Source organism: Ursus americanus, chromosome 1 (assembly GCF_024610735.1).
Source record: "Ursus americanus isolate L20-20 chromosome 1, mUrsAme1.1.p, whole genome shotgun sequence".
Lineage (NCBI taxonomy): Eukaryota > Metazoa > Chordata > Mammalia > Carnivora > Ursidae > Ursus > Ursus americanus.
In genome coordinates, this window is record NC_142127.1 from 74,891,606 (window position 1) to 74,907,137 (window position 15,532).

The window sequence follows — 15,532 nt, forward strand, 5'->3', positions numbered from 1 at the left end:
TCTATTCTTTTGAATAAGTCTGGCCAGTGGCTTATCGATCTTGTTTATTCTTTCAAAGAACCAGCTTGTAGTTCTGTTGATCTGCTCTACTGTGCTCCTGGTTTCTAATTCATTGATCTCTGCTCTAATCTTGATCATCTGCCTTCTCGTGCGTGGGTTAGGCCTGTTCTTCTGTTCCAGCTCCAGCTTCTTGAGGTGAGAATATAAAAACTGCATTTTAGATTTTTCTCTTCTTTTGAGTGAGGCTTGGATGGCTATGTATTTTCCCCTTAGGACCGCCTTTGCAGTGTCCCATAGGTTTTGGACCGATGTGTTTTCATTTCATTGGTCTCCAAAAATTGTTTGATCTCCTTCTTAATTACCTGGTTTACCCAATCATTCTTGAGCAAGATGGTTCTTAGTTTCCAAGTGTTTGAATTTCTTCCAAATTTTTCCTTGTGATTGAGTTCCAATTTCAAAGCATTGTGGTCTGAGAATATGCAGGGAATAATCTCAGTCTTTTGATCTCGGTAGAGACCTGTTTTGTGTCCCAGTGTATGGTCTATTCTGGGGAAAGCTCCATGTGCATTTGAAAAGAATGAGTATTCTGTTGTTTTAGGGTGGAGTGTTCTGTATGTATCTATGAGGTCCATCTGGTCCAGTATGTCATTCAGAGCTGTTTCTTTGTTGATTTTCTGCTTAGGTGATCTGTCTGTTGCTGAGAGCAGAGTGTTGAAGTCCCTATACTATTAACATATTATTATCTATATGTCTCTCTATTCCGGTTAAGAATTGTCTTGTGTATCTAGATGCTCCCCTGTTGAGGGCATAGATATTTATAATTGTCATATCCACTTGTTGGATACATCTTTTAAGAATAATATAGTGTCCTTCTGTATCTCTAACTACAATCTTTAGTGTATTTTTTATTTTTTTTTAAAGATTTTATTTATTTAGTTGACAGAGATAGAGACAGCCAGCGAGAGAGGGAACACAAGCAGGGGGAGTGGGAGAGGAAGAAGCAGGCTCTCAGCAGAGGAGCCCGATGTGGGGCTCGATCCCACAACGCCGGGATCACGCCCTGAGCCGAAGGCAGACGCCTAACGACTGCGCCACCCAGGTGCCCCTGCAGTCTTTAGTTTAAAATCTAATCTGTCTGATACGAGAATTGCTACCCCAGCTTTCTTTGAGGTCCCTTGGCATGAAAAATGGTTTTCCATCCCTTCACTTTCAGTCTGGATGTATCCTTAGGTTCAAGATGAGTCTCTTGTAGACAGCAAATGGATCGGTCATGTCTTTTTTCCAATATGCAACCCTGTGGCATTTTATGGGAGCATTTAGCCCATGCATATTGAGAGTGATTATCGAGAGAAATGATTTTAGTGATGTCATGTTGCCTGTGAAGTCTTTGTTTCTATAGATTGTAAATTTCTGTTCTGTATCACTCTTGGGGTCTTTTTGCTTTTATAGAACCCCTCTTAATATCTCCTGTTGGGCTGGTTTGGTGGTTACGAATTCCTTCAGTTTCTGCCGATCTTGGAAGGTCCTTATCTCTCCATCAATTCTGAATGACAGCCTTGCTGGATAAAGGATCCTTGGCTACATGTTCTTCTCAGATAGAGCTTTGAAAATACCCTGCCAACCCTTCCTGGCCTGCCAGATCTCTGTAGATAGGTCTGACGTTGTTCTAATATTTTTCCCTCTGTACGTAAGTATTTTCTTCCCCCTGGCCGCTTTCAGTATTGTATCCTTGGATCTAATATTTGTGAAATGCACTATAACGTGACATGGCGTAGGCCTGCTCTCATTGATCTTGGGTGGGGTCCTCTCTGCCTCTTGGACACGAATGCTTGTTTCTTTTGCCAGATTGGGGAAGTTTTCAGCTACAGTTTGTTCAAATATCTCTTCTATACCTTCCTCTTTCTCCCCCCCTTTGGGGATGCTGATGATTCTGACATTGGAACATTTCATGGAGTCAGTAATCTTCCGTAATCTACATTCTTGAGATTGGATTTTTTTGAGCCAAGTTTCCGTTTTAACTTCCTCTTCTACCATCCCATCCTCCAATTCACTAATTCTTTCTTCTGTGTCATTTACCCTGGCTGTCAGAGCGTCTAATTTAGACTGCATTTGTTTCGTAGCATTTTTAATTTCTGCCAGATTCTCTCTCATTTCTGCCCTTAGAGTCTATATTCTCATTAATATTTTTTTGAAGCCTACACATCATCTTGACCATTGTTACTCTTAACTCCATTTCTGACAATTTGGTTATATCCATATCCATCATTTCTGTGGCAGAGGCCACAGTCTCTCTCTCCTTTTTTGCTGAGGGTTTCTCCTCCTCGTCATTCTGATGAGGAGAGGTTGTGGGGATGCCCGGAGCCCAAATTATTGACCAGGACCCAGGCAGTGTGCACTTGTTTTATAGGGACCTTAGGGATGTGGGCTTCTTGATTTTTCAGCCTGCCTTCTGGGGGAGGGGCCTGTTGGGCTGATACTCAGGTAAGCCTGTTTGGGTAGAGTTGCCCCGTCCCCTGCGAAGGGGACAGGGATGGCACAATGTGAACCGGTATTTCCAGGCTTTTGTTCTCTGGCGGCTTTCCCTGGCGGTTTTCTGTGCCTCTTCTGAGAGTCAGAGCAGCGTCTGTCTCAGAACAGAGAGATTACAGTCCGCTCTCCACTGAGCTCTCCTGGCCACTCTAACTCTGTTTCTGTCAGTGCTGCTAAAAACCCCGCAGCATCCCGGGATGTGCGCCCCACGGCCACTCTCCCAGCCCTCGCTTCCAGGGCTGGAATGTCTCTGTCCTTTGTGCTTCTAACACCGCCAGCTGCCCCAGGTGCCTGCGCCCGCTCCTGAGCTCCTAGTTTCAGTCTGGTTCCAGTGAGCGCTCCGGATCTCCAGTTTTCGGTCTTGTCGCGCCTGCGTTCCTGGGCTCACGGTCTCATTCTGCTTTCTCCAGAGTGCCAGTCCATGAGTCCTGCTGGCTCCCCAGTGCAGGTGGCTACTGCTTCCCGGCACCCGAGCGCGGCGGCTCCCTCCCCCTTCTGTTTGTCTTCTGATATCTGTGCACGGATTCACGGCTCCCCGCTTCGTACTTTAGCGCTAGAGATGTTCATTTGTAGAGATCCAGATGTATCTTCCTGCATCTCATGCTGATTTCGTGGGTGTTCAGGATGGTCTGGTAGATATCCAGCTCGATTCAGGGGACCAGCTGAAGAAAGGGTCCCCTACTCCTCTGCCATCTTATTCCTTCCTTCATAAATGTTTTCATATTCTTGGGTAGATACTCAGTAGTGGAATTACTGGATCATATGGTAATTCTTTGGTAATTTTTTGAGAAACCTCCATACCGTTTTCCACAGTGGCTGTACAGTTTGCATTCGTACCAAGAGTGCAAGAAGGTTCCTTTTTCCACAACTTTGCCAACACTTATCATTTCTTGTGTTTTTTGATTTTAGCCATTCTGACAAGTACAAGGTAATACCTCATTGTGGTTTTGACTTGCAGTGCCCTGATGATTAGTAATGTTGAACATCTTTTCATGTGTCTGTTGCCCATCTTATGTCCTCTTTGGAGAAATGTCTGTTCATGTCTTCTGCCCATTTTTTAATTAGATTATTTGTTTTTTGGTTGTTTATTTATATAAGTTCTTTATATTTTTGGATATTAGCCCCTTAACAGATATATTTTTTATAAATTTATTTTCCCATTCAGTAATTTGCTTTTTTATTTTGTTGATTATTTCCTTTGCCATGCAGAAGCTTTTTATTTGGATGTAGTCTCTATAATTTATTTTTGTTTTTATTTCCCTTGCCTCAGGAGACATACCTAGAAAAATGTTGCTATGGCTGATGTCAGGGAAATTACTACCTGTGCTCACTTCTAGGATTTTTTTTGGTTTCAGGTCTCACATTTAAGTTCTTAATCCGTTTTGAGTTTGTTTTTGTGTATGGTATAAGAAAGTGGTCCAGTTTCATTTTTTGCATGTAGCTGTCCAATTTCCCAACACTGTTGAGGAGACTTTTTCCCATTGCATATTCTTGCATTCTTTCTCATAGATTCTCATCCTTTTTCATGAGCATATAATTATGACTTTATTTCTGGGCTCTATTCTGTTTCATTGACCTACATATCTGTTTTTATACTAGTACCATACTGTTTTGATTACTACAGCTTTGTAGTGTATCTGAATATCTGAGATTGTGATACGTCCGTTTTGTTTTTCTTTTTCAAGATGACTTTGACTATTTGAGGTCTTTTGTGTTTCCATACAGATGTTAGGATATTTGTTCTACATTTATGAAAAATGTTATTAGAATTTTGATAGGAACTGCATTAAATCTGTAGATTCCTTTGAGTGGTATGGATATTTTCACAATATTGGTTCTCCCAGTCCATGAACATGGAATATGTTTCCATTTGTTTGTGTTATCTTCAATTTCTGTCATCAGTGTTTTATAGTTTTCCGAGTACAGGTCTTTCACCTCTTTATTTCTAGGTATTTGGTTCTTTTTGGTGCAATTTTAAATGCTGTTTTTAAAAAATGTCTGTTTCTGCTGTTATTATTAATGTATAGAAATGCAACAGATTTCTGTATATTCATTTTATATTCTGTGAGTTTTTTGAATTCCTTTATCAGTTCTAGTGGTTTTTTGGTGGAGTTGATAGGGTTTTCTGTATGTAGTATCATGTCATCAACAAATAGTGAAAGTTTATCTTTTTCCTTACCAATTTGGATACCTTTTATTTCTTTTTGTTGTCTGATTGCTGTGGCTAGGACTTCCAATACTATGTTGAATAAAATGGTGGAAATGGACATCCTTATCTTGCTCCTGATCTTATAGGAAACGTTCCCAATTTGTCACCATTGAGTATGATGTTAGGTGTGGATTTTTAATATACAGCTTTTATTATGTTGAGGTATGTTTCTCTAAACCTACTTTGTTGAGGGTTTTTATCATGAAAGGATGTTGTACTTGTCAAATGCTTTTCTGCATCTATTGAAGTGATCATATGGTTTCTATCCTTGCTCTTATTGATGCAATGTATCACATGATTGATTTGTGAATACTGAACAACCCTTGCATCCCAGGAATAAATCCCACTTGATCATAGTGAATGATTTTTTTAAGGTATTGTTGAATGCCATTTGCTGATATTTTGTTGATTTTTTGCCTCTTGCATCCAAAGATCATCAGAGGTCCTGGCCTATAGTTCTCTTTTTGTGGTGTCTTTGTATGGTTTTGCTATCAGGGTAATGCTGGCCTCCTAGAATTAATTTGGAAGCTTTCCTTGCTCTTTTTTTTTTTTTTTTTTCTTTTTTGGAATAGTTTGAGAGAATCAGTATTAACTCTTCTTTAAATGTTTGGTAGAATTCACCTGTGAAGCCTTCTGGTCCTAGCCTTTTGTTTGTTGGGAGTTTTTTTTGACTACTGATTCAATTTCATTGCTGGTAATTGGTCTGTTCAAATTTTCTATTTCTTCCTGATTCAGTTTTGGTAATTTATTTGATTTGAGGAATTTATCCATTTCTTATAGGTTGTTCAATTTGTTGGCATATAATTTTTCATAATATCCTCTTATAATTGTATTTCTGTGGTTTTGCTTGGTATTTCTCTTTTTCTTTTGAGTCTGGCTAAAGCTTTATCAATTTTGTTGATCTTTTCAAAGAACCAGTCCCTGGTTTCATTGATCTGTTCTATTGTTTCTTTAGTTTCTATTTATTTCTTCTCTTATTTATTATTTCCTTCCTTCTATTGGCTTTGGGTTTTGTGTGTTCTTCTTTTTCCAGCTCTTTTAGGTGTAAGTTTAGGTTGTGTATTGGAGATTTTTCTTGCTGCTTAAGGTCAGCCTGTATTGCTGTATTCTTCCCTCTTTGAGCAGCTTTTGCTGCATCCCAAAGATTTTGGACCATTGTATTTTCATTTTCATTTTCATTTGTCTCCATGTGTATTTTCATTTCCTCTTTGATTTCTTTGTTGACTCATCCATTGCTTAGTAGCATGCTAATTAACCTCCATGTATTTGTTTCTTATCAGATTTTTTCTTGTGGTTGATTTCTAGTTTCATAGTGTTGTGGTCAGAAAGATGCATGATATGATTTCAGTCTTTTCGAATTTGTTGAGGCATGTTTTGTGGCCTAGAATGTGATCTGTTCTGGAGAATGTTCCATGTGCACTTGAAAAGAATGTGTATTCTGCTGTGTTAGGATGGAATGTTTTGAATATATCTGTTAGAAACATCTGGTCCAATGTGTCATTCAGCGTCACTCTTGGGGCACCTGGGTAGCTCAGTTGGTTAAGCATCTGACTCTTGATTTCAGCTTAGGTCGTGATCTCAGAGCCCGCATCAGGCTCCATGCTGGGTGTGGAGCCTGCTTAACATTTTCTGTCTCTCTTTCCTTCTGCCTCTCCCACCGCTCCAAAAAAACAAAATAAAAAAATAAAGTAAAATAAATAAAAACAAAGTCAGTTTTTCCATGTTGATTTTCTGCTTGGATATTCTATGTATTGAAGAAAGTGGGGTGTTAAAATTCTCTACTATTATTGTAGTACTATTGATTTTTTTTCTTTGTGTTTGTTAATAGTTGCCTTATGTACTTGAGTATTCCCATGTTGGGTGCATAAATATTTACAGTTGTATATCTTCATGTTGGATTGTTTCCTGTATTATTATGTAGTGTCCTTTGTGTCTTGTTACACTTTTTGTTTTAATGTCTGTTTTGTTTAATATAAGTATTGCTACACCAGCTTTCTTTTCACTTCTGTTTGCATGATATTTTCCCATCCCTTCACTTCCAATATGCATGTCTTTAGTTCTGAAATAAGTCTCTTATAGGAAGCATTAGGATGGGTCTTGATTTTTTATCCATTCAGTCACCCTATTTCTTTTTTTCTTTTTTTATTTAAACTCAAGTTAGTTAACATATAGTGTAATATTAGCTTCAGGTGTACAATATAGTGATTCAACAACTCATCACAACTAGTACACGCCTTAATCCCCACCACCTATTAAAGTAATCCTCCCACCCACCTCCCTTCTGGTAACCATCAGTCTGTTCTCTGTAGTTAAGAGTCTGTTTCTTGATTTGCCTCTCTCTCTCTGTTTTTCCCTTTACTTGTTTTGTTTCTTAAATTACACATATGAGTGAAATCATACAGTATTTGTCTTTCTTTCACTGACTTATTTCACTTAGCATAATACTCTGTAGCTCCGTCCATATCACTGCAAATGTCAAGATTTCATTCTTTTTTATGGCTGAATAACATTCCATTGTGTGTGTGTGTGTGTGTGTGTGTGTGTGTGTGTGTGTGTGTGTGTATATATATATACACACATACATCTTCTTTATCCATTCATCAGTAAACGGACACTTGGGTTGTTTACATAATTTGGCTCTTGTTGATAATGCTGCTGTAAACATTGGGGTGCATGTATCCCTTTGAATTAGTTTTTTTGTGTCCTTTGGGTAAATACCTAGTGATGCAATTGCTGGGTTGTAGGGTAGTTCTATTTTTAACTTTTTGAGAAACCGCCATACTGTTTTCCAGAGTGGTTGTCCCAGTTTGTATTCCCACCAGTGTAAGAGGGTTCCTTTTTCTCCACATCCTCCCCAATACCTGTTGTTTCTTGTGTTGATTTTAGCCATTCTGACAGGTGTGAGGTGATGTCTCATTGTAGTTTTGATTTGCATTTCCCTGATGAGTGATGATGGACATCTTTTCAATCGTCTGTTGGTCATATGTATGTTTTCTTTAGAAAAATATCTGTTCATGTCTTCTGCCCATTTTTAAATTAGATTATTTGTTTTTTAGGTGTTGGGTTGTATAAGTTCTTTATATATTTTGGATACTAACCCTTTATCAGATATGTCATTTGCAAATACCTTCTCCCCTTCCTTTAGATTGCCTTTTAATTTTGTTGATTGTTTCCTTCACTGTACAGAAACTTTGATGTAGTCCCAATAGTATATTTTTGCTTCTGTTTCCCTTGCTCAGGAGACATATCTAGAAAGAGGTTGTACGGCCGATGTCAAAGAAGTTACCGTGTGTGTTCTCTTCTAGGATTTTTATGGTTTCAGGTCTCACATTTAGCTCTTTAATCCATTTTGAATTTATTTTTGTGTATGGTGTAAGAAAGTCGTCCCATTTCATTGTTTTGTATGCTGCTGTTTTTTTTTTCCAATGCCATTTGTTGAAGAGACAGTATTTTTCTCATTGGATATTCTTTCCTGCTTTGTCAAAGATTAATTGATTATATATTTGTGGGGTCATGTCTGGGTTTTCTGTTCTGTTCTATTGATCTGTGTGTCTGTTTTTGTGCCAGTACCATGTTGTCTTGATCCCTACAGCTTTGTAAAATAACTTGAAGTCCGGAATTGTGATGCCTCCAGCTTTGCTTTTCTTGATCAAGATTGCTTTGGGTATTTGGGGTCCTTTGTGGTTTCATACAAATTTGAGGATTGTTCTAGTTTTGTGAAGAATGGTGTTGATATTTTGATAGGGATTACATTAAATATGTAGATTCCTTTGGATAGTACAGACATTTTAACAATATTTGTTCTTCCAATCCATAATCATGGAATGTCTTTTGATTTCTTTGTGTCATCTTCAATATCTTTCATCAGCATTTTATAGTTTTCAGAGTACAGGTCTTTTACCTCTTTGGTTAGGTTTATTCCTAGGTATCTTATTATTTTTGGCGCAATTATAAATGGATTGATTCCTTAATTTCTCTTTCTGCTGCTTCATTATTGGTATATAGAAATGCAACAGATTTCTGTGTGTTGATTTTGTATCCTGAAACTTTAAGGATTTCGTTATCAGTTCTACCAGTTTTTTGGTGGAGTCTTTTGTGTTTCCCATATATAGTATCATGTCATCTTCAAATAGTGAAAGTTTTACTTCTTTCTTACTGATTTGGATGCCTTTTATTTCTTTTGTCTTGTCTGATTGCTGTGGCTAGGACTTCCAATATCGTGATGAATAAAAGTGCTGAGAGTGGACATCCCTGTTTCCTGACCACACAGGAAAATCTCTGTTTTTCCCCATTGAGGGTGATATTAACCATGGGTCTTTACTATGGCCTTTATTATGTTGAGGTATGTTTCCTCTATGCCTACTTTGTTAAGGTTTTTTTTTTTTTTTTATCATGAATGGATGTTGTACCTTGTCAAATGCTTTTCTGTATCTATTGAAATGATCATATGGTTTTTATCCTTTCTTTTATTAATGTGATGCATCACATTGATTTCTTTGTGAATATTGAACCATCCTTGCATCCCAGGAATAAATTCCACTTTGATTATGGTAAATGATTTTTTAAAATATATTGTTGGATTCCGTTATTTGTTGAGGATTTTTGCATCAGTGTTCATCAGATATATTGGCCTGTAATTCTCTTTTTTTTGTGGTGTCTTTAGCTGGTTTTGGTATCAGAGTAATGCTGACCTTATAGAATGAATTGGAAGCTTTCCTTGCTCTTCTTTTTTTGGAATAGTTTGAGAGGAATAGTTATAAACTCTTCTTTAAAAGTTTGTAGAATTCATCTGTGAATCCATCTGTTCCTACATTTTTGTTTTTGAGAGTTTTTTGATAACTGATTCAATTTTTTTGCTGGTAATTTGTTCAAATTTTCTATTTCTTCTTGGTTCTCTTTTGGTAGCTTATATGTTTCTAGAAATGTATCCATTTCTTACAGGTTGTTCAGTTTTTTTGGCATGTAGTTTTTCATATTTCCTCTAATTTTATTTCTGTGGTGTTGGTTATCATTTCTCCTCTCTCATTTGTGATTTTTTATTTGGGTCCTTTCTCTTTTTGATAAATCTGGCTAGAGGTTTATCAATTTTGTTGACTTTTCATAGAACCAGCTCCTGGTTTTGTTGATCTGTTCTATTATTTTTTTTTTAAAGATTTTATTTATTAATTTGACAGAGACAGCCAGTGAGAGAGGGAACACAAGCAGGGGGAGTGGGAGAGGACGAAGCAGGCTCCTAGCAGAGAAGCCTGATGTGGGGCTCGATCCCAGAACGCTGGGATCACACCCTGAGCCGAAGGCAGATGCTTAACGACTGTGCCACCCAGGCGCCCCTGTTCTATTATTTTTTTTAGTTTTTATATAATTTATTTCTGCTCTAATCTTTATTATTTCCTTCCTTCTGCTGGATTTGGGTTTTGTTTGTTCTTCTTTTTCTAGCTCCTTTAGGTGTAAGGTTAGGTTATTTGACATTTTTCTTGCTTCTTGAGGTCGGCCTGTATTGCTATAAACTTCCCTCTTAGACTGCTGTTGCTGCATCCCCAAGATTTTCAACCACTGTGTTATCATTTTCATTTGTCTCCATGTATTTTTTTAATTTCCTCTTTGATTTCTTTATTGATCCATTCATTGTTTAGTAGCATGTTAATTAATCTCCATGTATTTGTGTTCTTTCCAGATACTTTCTTTTGCTTGACTTATAGTTTCATAGTGTTGTGGTTAGAAAAAGATCAGTGATGTGACTTTGATCTTCTTGTATTTATAGAGGCCTGTTTTGTGGTCTAATATGTGATCTATTCTGGAGAATGTTTCATGTGTACTTGAAAAGAATGTGTATTCTGTTTAGGATGGAATATTTTAAATATATCTGTTCAGTCCATCTGGTCCATCTGGTCCATCGTGTCATTTAAAGCCAGTTTCCTTGTTGCTTTTCTGTTTAGATGATCTGTCCATTGATGTAAGTGGGGTGTTAAAGTTCTCTACTATTATTGTATTATTGTCAGTTAATTTCTTTATATTATCAACTGTTTTATGTATTTGGGTACTCCCTTGTTTGCATAAATATTTACAATTGTTTTATCTTTTTGTTGGAGTATCCCCCTTTATTATTATGTAGTGTCCTTCTTTGTCTCTTCTTATAGTTTTTGTTTTAAAGTCTTTTATGTCTGATACAAGTATTGCTACTCTGGCTTTCTTTTGACATTCATTTGCTTGATAATTGTTTCTCCATCCCATCACTTTTCATTCTGCAGGTGACTTTGGGTTTAATAGTAGTCTTTTGTAGGCAGCATACAGATGGGTCTTGTATTTTTATCCATTTTGATACCCTGTGTCTTTTGAGTGGAGTGTTTTGTCCATTTATATTCAAAATAATTATTGATAGATATGAATTTTTGGCATTTTATTACTTGTTTTGTGGTTGTTTCTGGAGCTTTTCTCTGATCCTTGTCTTTTTTATGTTTGCTGATTTTCTGTAGTGATATATTTGGATTTCTTTTTGTTTTTTTAATTTATTGTTATGTTAGTCACCATACAGTACATCATTAGTTTTTGATGTAGTGTTCTGTGATTCATTGTTTGTATATAACACCCAGTGCTCCATGCAATACGTGCCCTCCTTAATACCCATCACTGGGCTGCCCATCCCCCCAACCCCTCCCCTCTGAAACCCTCAGTTTGTTTCCCAGAGTCCATAGTCTCTCGTGGTTCATTCCCCCTTCTGTTTAACCCCCCTTCATTCTTCCCTTCCTTCTCCTACCGATCTCCCTGCTATTCCTTATGTTCCACAAATGAGTGAAACCATATGATAATTGTCTTTCTCTGCTTGACTTATTTCACTTAGCATAATCTCCTCCAGCCCTGTCCATGTTGCTGTAACTGTTTGGTAATCGTTCTTTCTGATGGCTAATATTCCATTGCATGTATGGACCACATCTTCTTTATCCATTCGTCTGTTTAAAGGGCATCTCGGCTCCTTCCACAATTTAGCTATTATGGGCAATGCTGCTATGAACATTGGGGTACATATGGCCCTTCTCTGCACTACATCTGTATCTTTGGGGTAAATACCCAGTAGTGCAATTGCTGGGTTATAGGTTAGCTCTATTTTTAACTTTTTGATTTCTTTCTCTTTATTCTTTGCATGTTTATTAGTGGTTTTTGATATATGGTTACCATTAGGTTTATTTATAACCTCTTTGGCATGTTAAGTTGATGCTCATTTAAGTTTGAACCCATTCTCTCCTTCTCACATTTTGGGTATATGTTATTTTATATCTTCTTGTGTGGGTTCCTTCACTAATTTTTTACAGAATATTCATTTTTATTGCTTTGTGTTTCCTACCTTTATACTGTCACTGTTGGTCTCCTCTTTGCACTCAGAGAGTCCCCTTTAATATTTATTGCAGCACTGGTTTAGTGGTCCCAAACTCCTTTTTTTGCTTTTGTCTGGGAAACTCTTTATCTCTCCTTCTATTCCGAATGATAGCCTTGCTGGATAGAATTTCTTGGCTGCAGATTTTTCCCATTCAGCACTTTGAATATATCCTGCCACTCCCTCTGGCTTGCAAAGTTTCTGTTGAAAAATTTCCTGCTAGCTTTATGGGTTTTCTGTTGTGAGTTACTGACTTCTTTGGTCTTGCTGCTTTTAAGATTTTTCTTTATCACTGTATTTTGTTTAATTACATATTTAATTACATATTTAATTACAATATGTCTTGGTGTTGACTGCCTTTTGTTGATTTTGATGGGAATTCTCTGTGCTTCCTGGATCTGGATGTCTGTTTTCTTCCTCAGATTAGGGACATTTTCAACTTTACTTCTTCAAATAAATTTTCTGCCCCAATTTCTCTCTTCTGGGACTCCTGGAGTCACTGAGTTCCCTAAGTCTATTCTCATGTTGCATAATTCTTTCTCTCTTTTGTTTGCCTTAATTGCCTTCCATTACTTTGTCTTTTATGTCATTAATTTGTTCCTCTGCTTCTTCCAGCCTGGTGTTCATTGCAGTAAGCATGTTTCTAAACTCGTTTATTGCACTCTTCATCCCTGATTGATTCTTTTCTAACTCCTTTATCTCTGTGGTAAGGGTCTCACTCATGTCTTCCACTCTTTTCTCAAGCCTAGTGAGTATCCTTATAAGTGAGCATTGCTTTAAATTTTCCGTCAGCCATGTTACTTATATTAGTTTTGCTTAGATCTCTGGCCATGGCCTTAGCTTGTTCTTTCATTTGGGATTAATTCCTCTGTCTTCTCATTCTAAGTCTTCACCTGCTTAAGTGTGTTAGAAAAGCCACTTATGTCTCCTGCTCCTAAAAATAATGGTCATATGAAGGAGAGGTCATGTAGTGCCCAGGGCCTGGCACTTCTGGGAGTATCTCTGGTGTGTGCTGCCTGCACTCTGCTGTTGTGTTCTGGATGCTCTGTCCTTCAGGCTGGTCATCTGTAGAGGCTCTTCTTCCCTGCTGTGGGTGGTGTTTGGTCCTTGGCCTGAGTGTGGTGAGTTCCAACTAGGTGTGCCCTGGTCTGCTTATGAAATGAGACCTATCACTACCTCTACCAGAACTGAGACCCTGCATAACTCTCCGGTCCACCCTATGTCTTTTGATTGCACCATTTAGTCCATTTACATTCAAAATAATTAGAGGTATGCAGTTATGGACATTTTGTTGTTCCACAGTTGATTTTGTAGTTCTCTCTTCCTTCCTTCTCTTGCTCTCTTTTCTCGTGGTTTGATGGCTCTTTTTATATGCTTGGATTCCTTTGTTTACTTACTGCATATTTATTACAGGTTTTTGAATTGTCATTACTGTTAGGTTTATATATAACATCTTATGCATATAGCAGTTTATATTAAGTTGATGGTAGCTTAAATTTGAACCCTTCTAAAAGCACTAAAATTTTACTCCCGCCCCACCTTTTATGTGTATAGTCTCATAATTTACATATTTTTATTTTGTGAATCCCCTGACTGATTTTTATAGTTATACTTAATTTTACTGCTTTTGTGCTTCCTACTTTTTAAATCCTGGCTTATAGCCTTTCCTTGCCATTCAAAGAATCCCCTTTAACATTTCTGGTAAGGCTGGTTTAGTGTTGATGAATTCCTTTAACTTTTGTTTGGGAAACTTTTTGTCTTTTCCATCCTGAATGATAGCCTTGCTGGATAGAGTATTCTTGGTTGCAGGTTTTTTCCTTCAGCACTTAGGATATATCATGCTACTTTCTTCTGGCTTGCAAAGTTTTTGCTAGAAAGTCAGTTGATGGTCTTATGCAGTTTTTTTTCCCTCTCTCTTTTTAAAGATCTTATTTATTTATTTGAGAGAGAGAGGGAGAGCACAAGGTGGGGGGGGAGGAGCAGAGGGAAAAGCAGATCCCCGCTGAGACGAGAGCCTGATTTGGGGCTCCATCCTGGGACTCCAGGATCATGACCTGAGCCAAAGGCAGATGCTTAACCAACTGAACCACTCCCCACGTTTCCCTTGTATGTAACTGTTTTCTTGCTGCTTTTAAAATTCTCTTTTTATCACTACCTTTTGCTATTTTAATTATTATTATTTTTTAAAGATTTTATTTATTTATTCGACAGAGATAGAGACAGCCAGCGAGAGAGGGAACACAAGCAGGGGAGTGGGAGAGGAAGAAGCAGGCTCATAGCGGAGGAGCCTGATGTGGGGCTCGATCCCACAACGCCGGGATCACGCCCTGAGCCGAAGGCAGACGCCCAACCGCTGTGCCACCCAGGCGCCCCTGCTATTTTAATTATTATGTTTTTGGTGTGGACCTTCTTGGATTGATTTTGTTGGGGGCTCTCTGTACCTGCTAGATCTGGATTCCTATTTCCTTCCCCAGATTCAGGATGTTTTCAGCTATTACTTCTTCAAATAAATTTTCTGCCCCTTTTTCTGCTCTTTCTGGGATCTCCATAATGCAAATGTTGCTGGGCTTGATGGTGTTGGTGAGTTCCCTTAATCTATTCTCATCTTTTTGCTGTTGGCTTGATGGTTTTTTATTACTCTTACAGGTCACTGATCCAGTCTTTGCTTCGTCTAGTCTACTAATTATTACCTCTAGTATGTTTTGAATTATTGTATTCCTCATCTCTGCTTAGTTCTTGTTTATATTTTCTATCTCTGTTGGAGGTCTCACTAGAGATCCTCCACTCTTTTCTCAAGTCCCGTGAGTATCTTTATGACCATTACTTTAAATTCTGTATCAGGCATATTATCTCTGTTTTGTTTAGCTCTTTTGCTGTGATTTTGTCCTCCGTTTTCATTTGAGACATATTCCTCTGACTCCTCATTTTGTCTAACTTTCTCTGTTTCTGTGTGTTAGAAAAGTCAGCTACTTCTCCTTCTCTTAAAAGTAGCAAGTGGCCTTCTGAAAAAGAGGTTCTGCAGTGCCCTGCACGGCACTAGAACCAAGTGCTTCAGGGGTGTCTCCTATGTGTGTTGTTTGTGTCCTGATGTGGCTGAGCAGTGTTTGCCTTCAGTCCAGTGATCTGCAATAGTTCTTTCTGCTGGTTGTTGGCAGGTTTTGGTCCCAGTGTTGTGAATGGCCAGTTTGGGGCTGCCTTGAGCTTAAGAAGGGTCAGACCAAGCATTTGCCAGTGCTACGGTCACACCCAATTGCAGTGTGCTCTCCCTGTATTATCCCCTGAGAAGCTTTTATTGGTGGGTGGGTGGCCTGTAGTCAGTCAGACCAGATGTTTGCCCCCCTACTGCTGGGGTCAGGGTCAGATTGGTGTGTATGGTTATCTTCCCCTCTTCCTGTGGTAAGAGTCACTTTGGAGTGATACTGGCT

General features: G+C 38.2%; 1 protein-coding gene across 5 annotated transcripts in view; it reads left to right on the top strand.

Annotated features, from left to right (window-relative positions):
• The window catches only part of STRADB (STE20 related adaptor beta), a 43,793-nt gene that overhangs the window by 16,194 nt on the left and 12,067 nt on the right, over window positions 1-15,532 (top strand). For 3 of the 5 annotated variants that reach the window (XM_045806501.2, XM_045806497.2, XM_045806498.2), the window contains exon 3: window positions 8,945-9,080. The exons of the other annotated variants lie outside the window; for them this stretch is intronic. In XM_045806501.2, coding sequence (XP_045662457.1) covers window positions 8,961-9,080 — 120 coding nt within the window. In that variant the 5' untranslated portion in view covers window positions 8,945-8,960. The remainder of the gene's footprint in view (window positions 1-8,944; window positions 9,081-15,532) is intronic. 5 annotated transcript variants of the gene reach the window in all.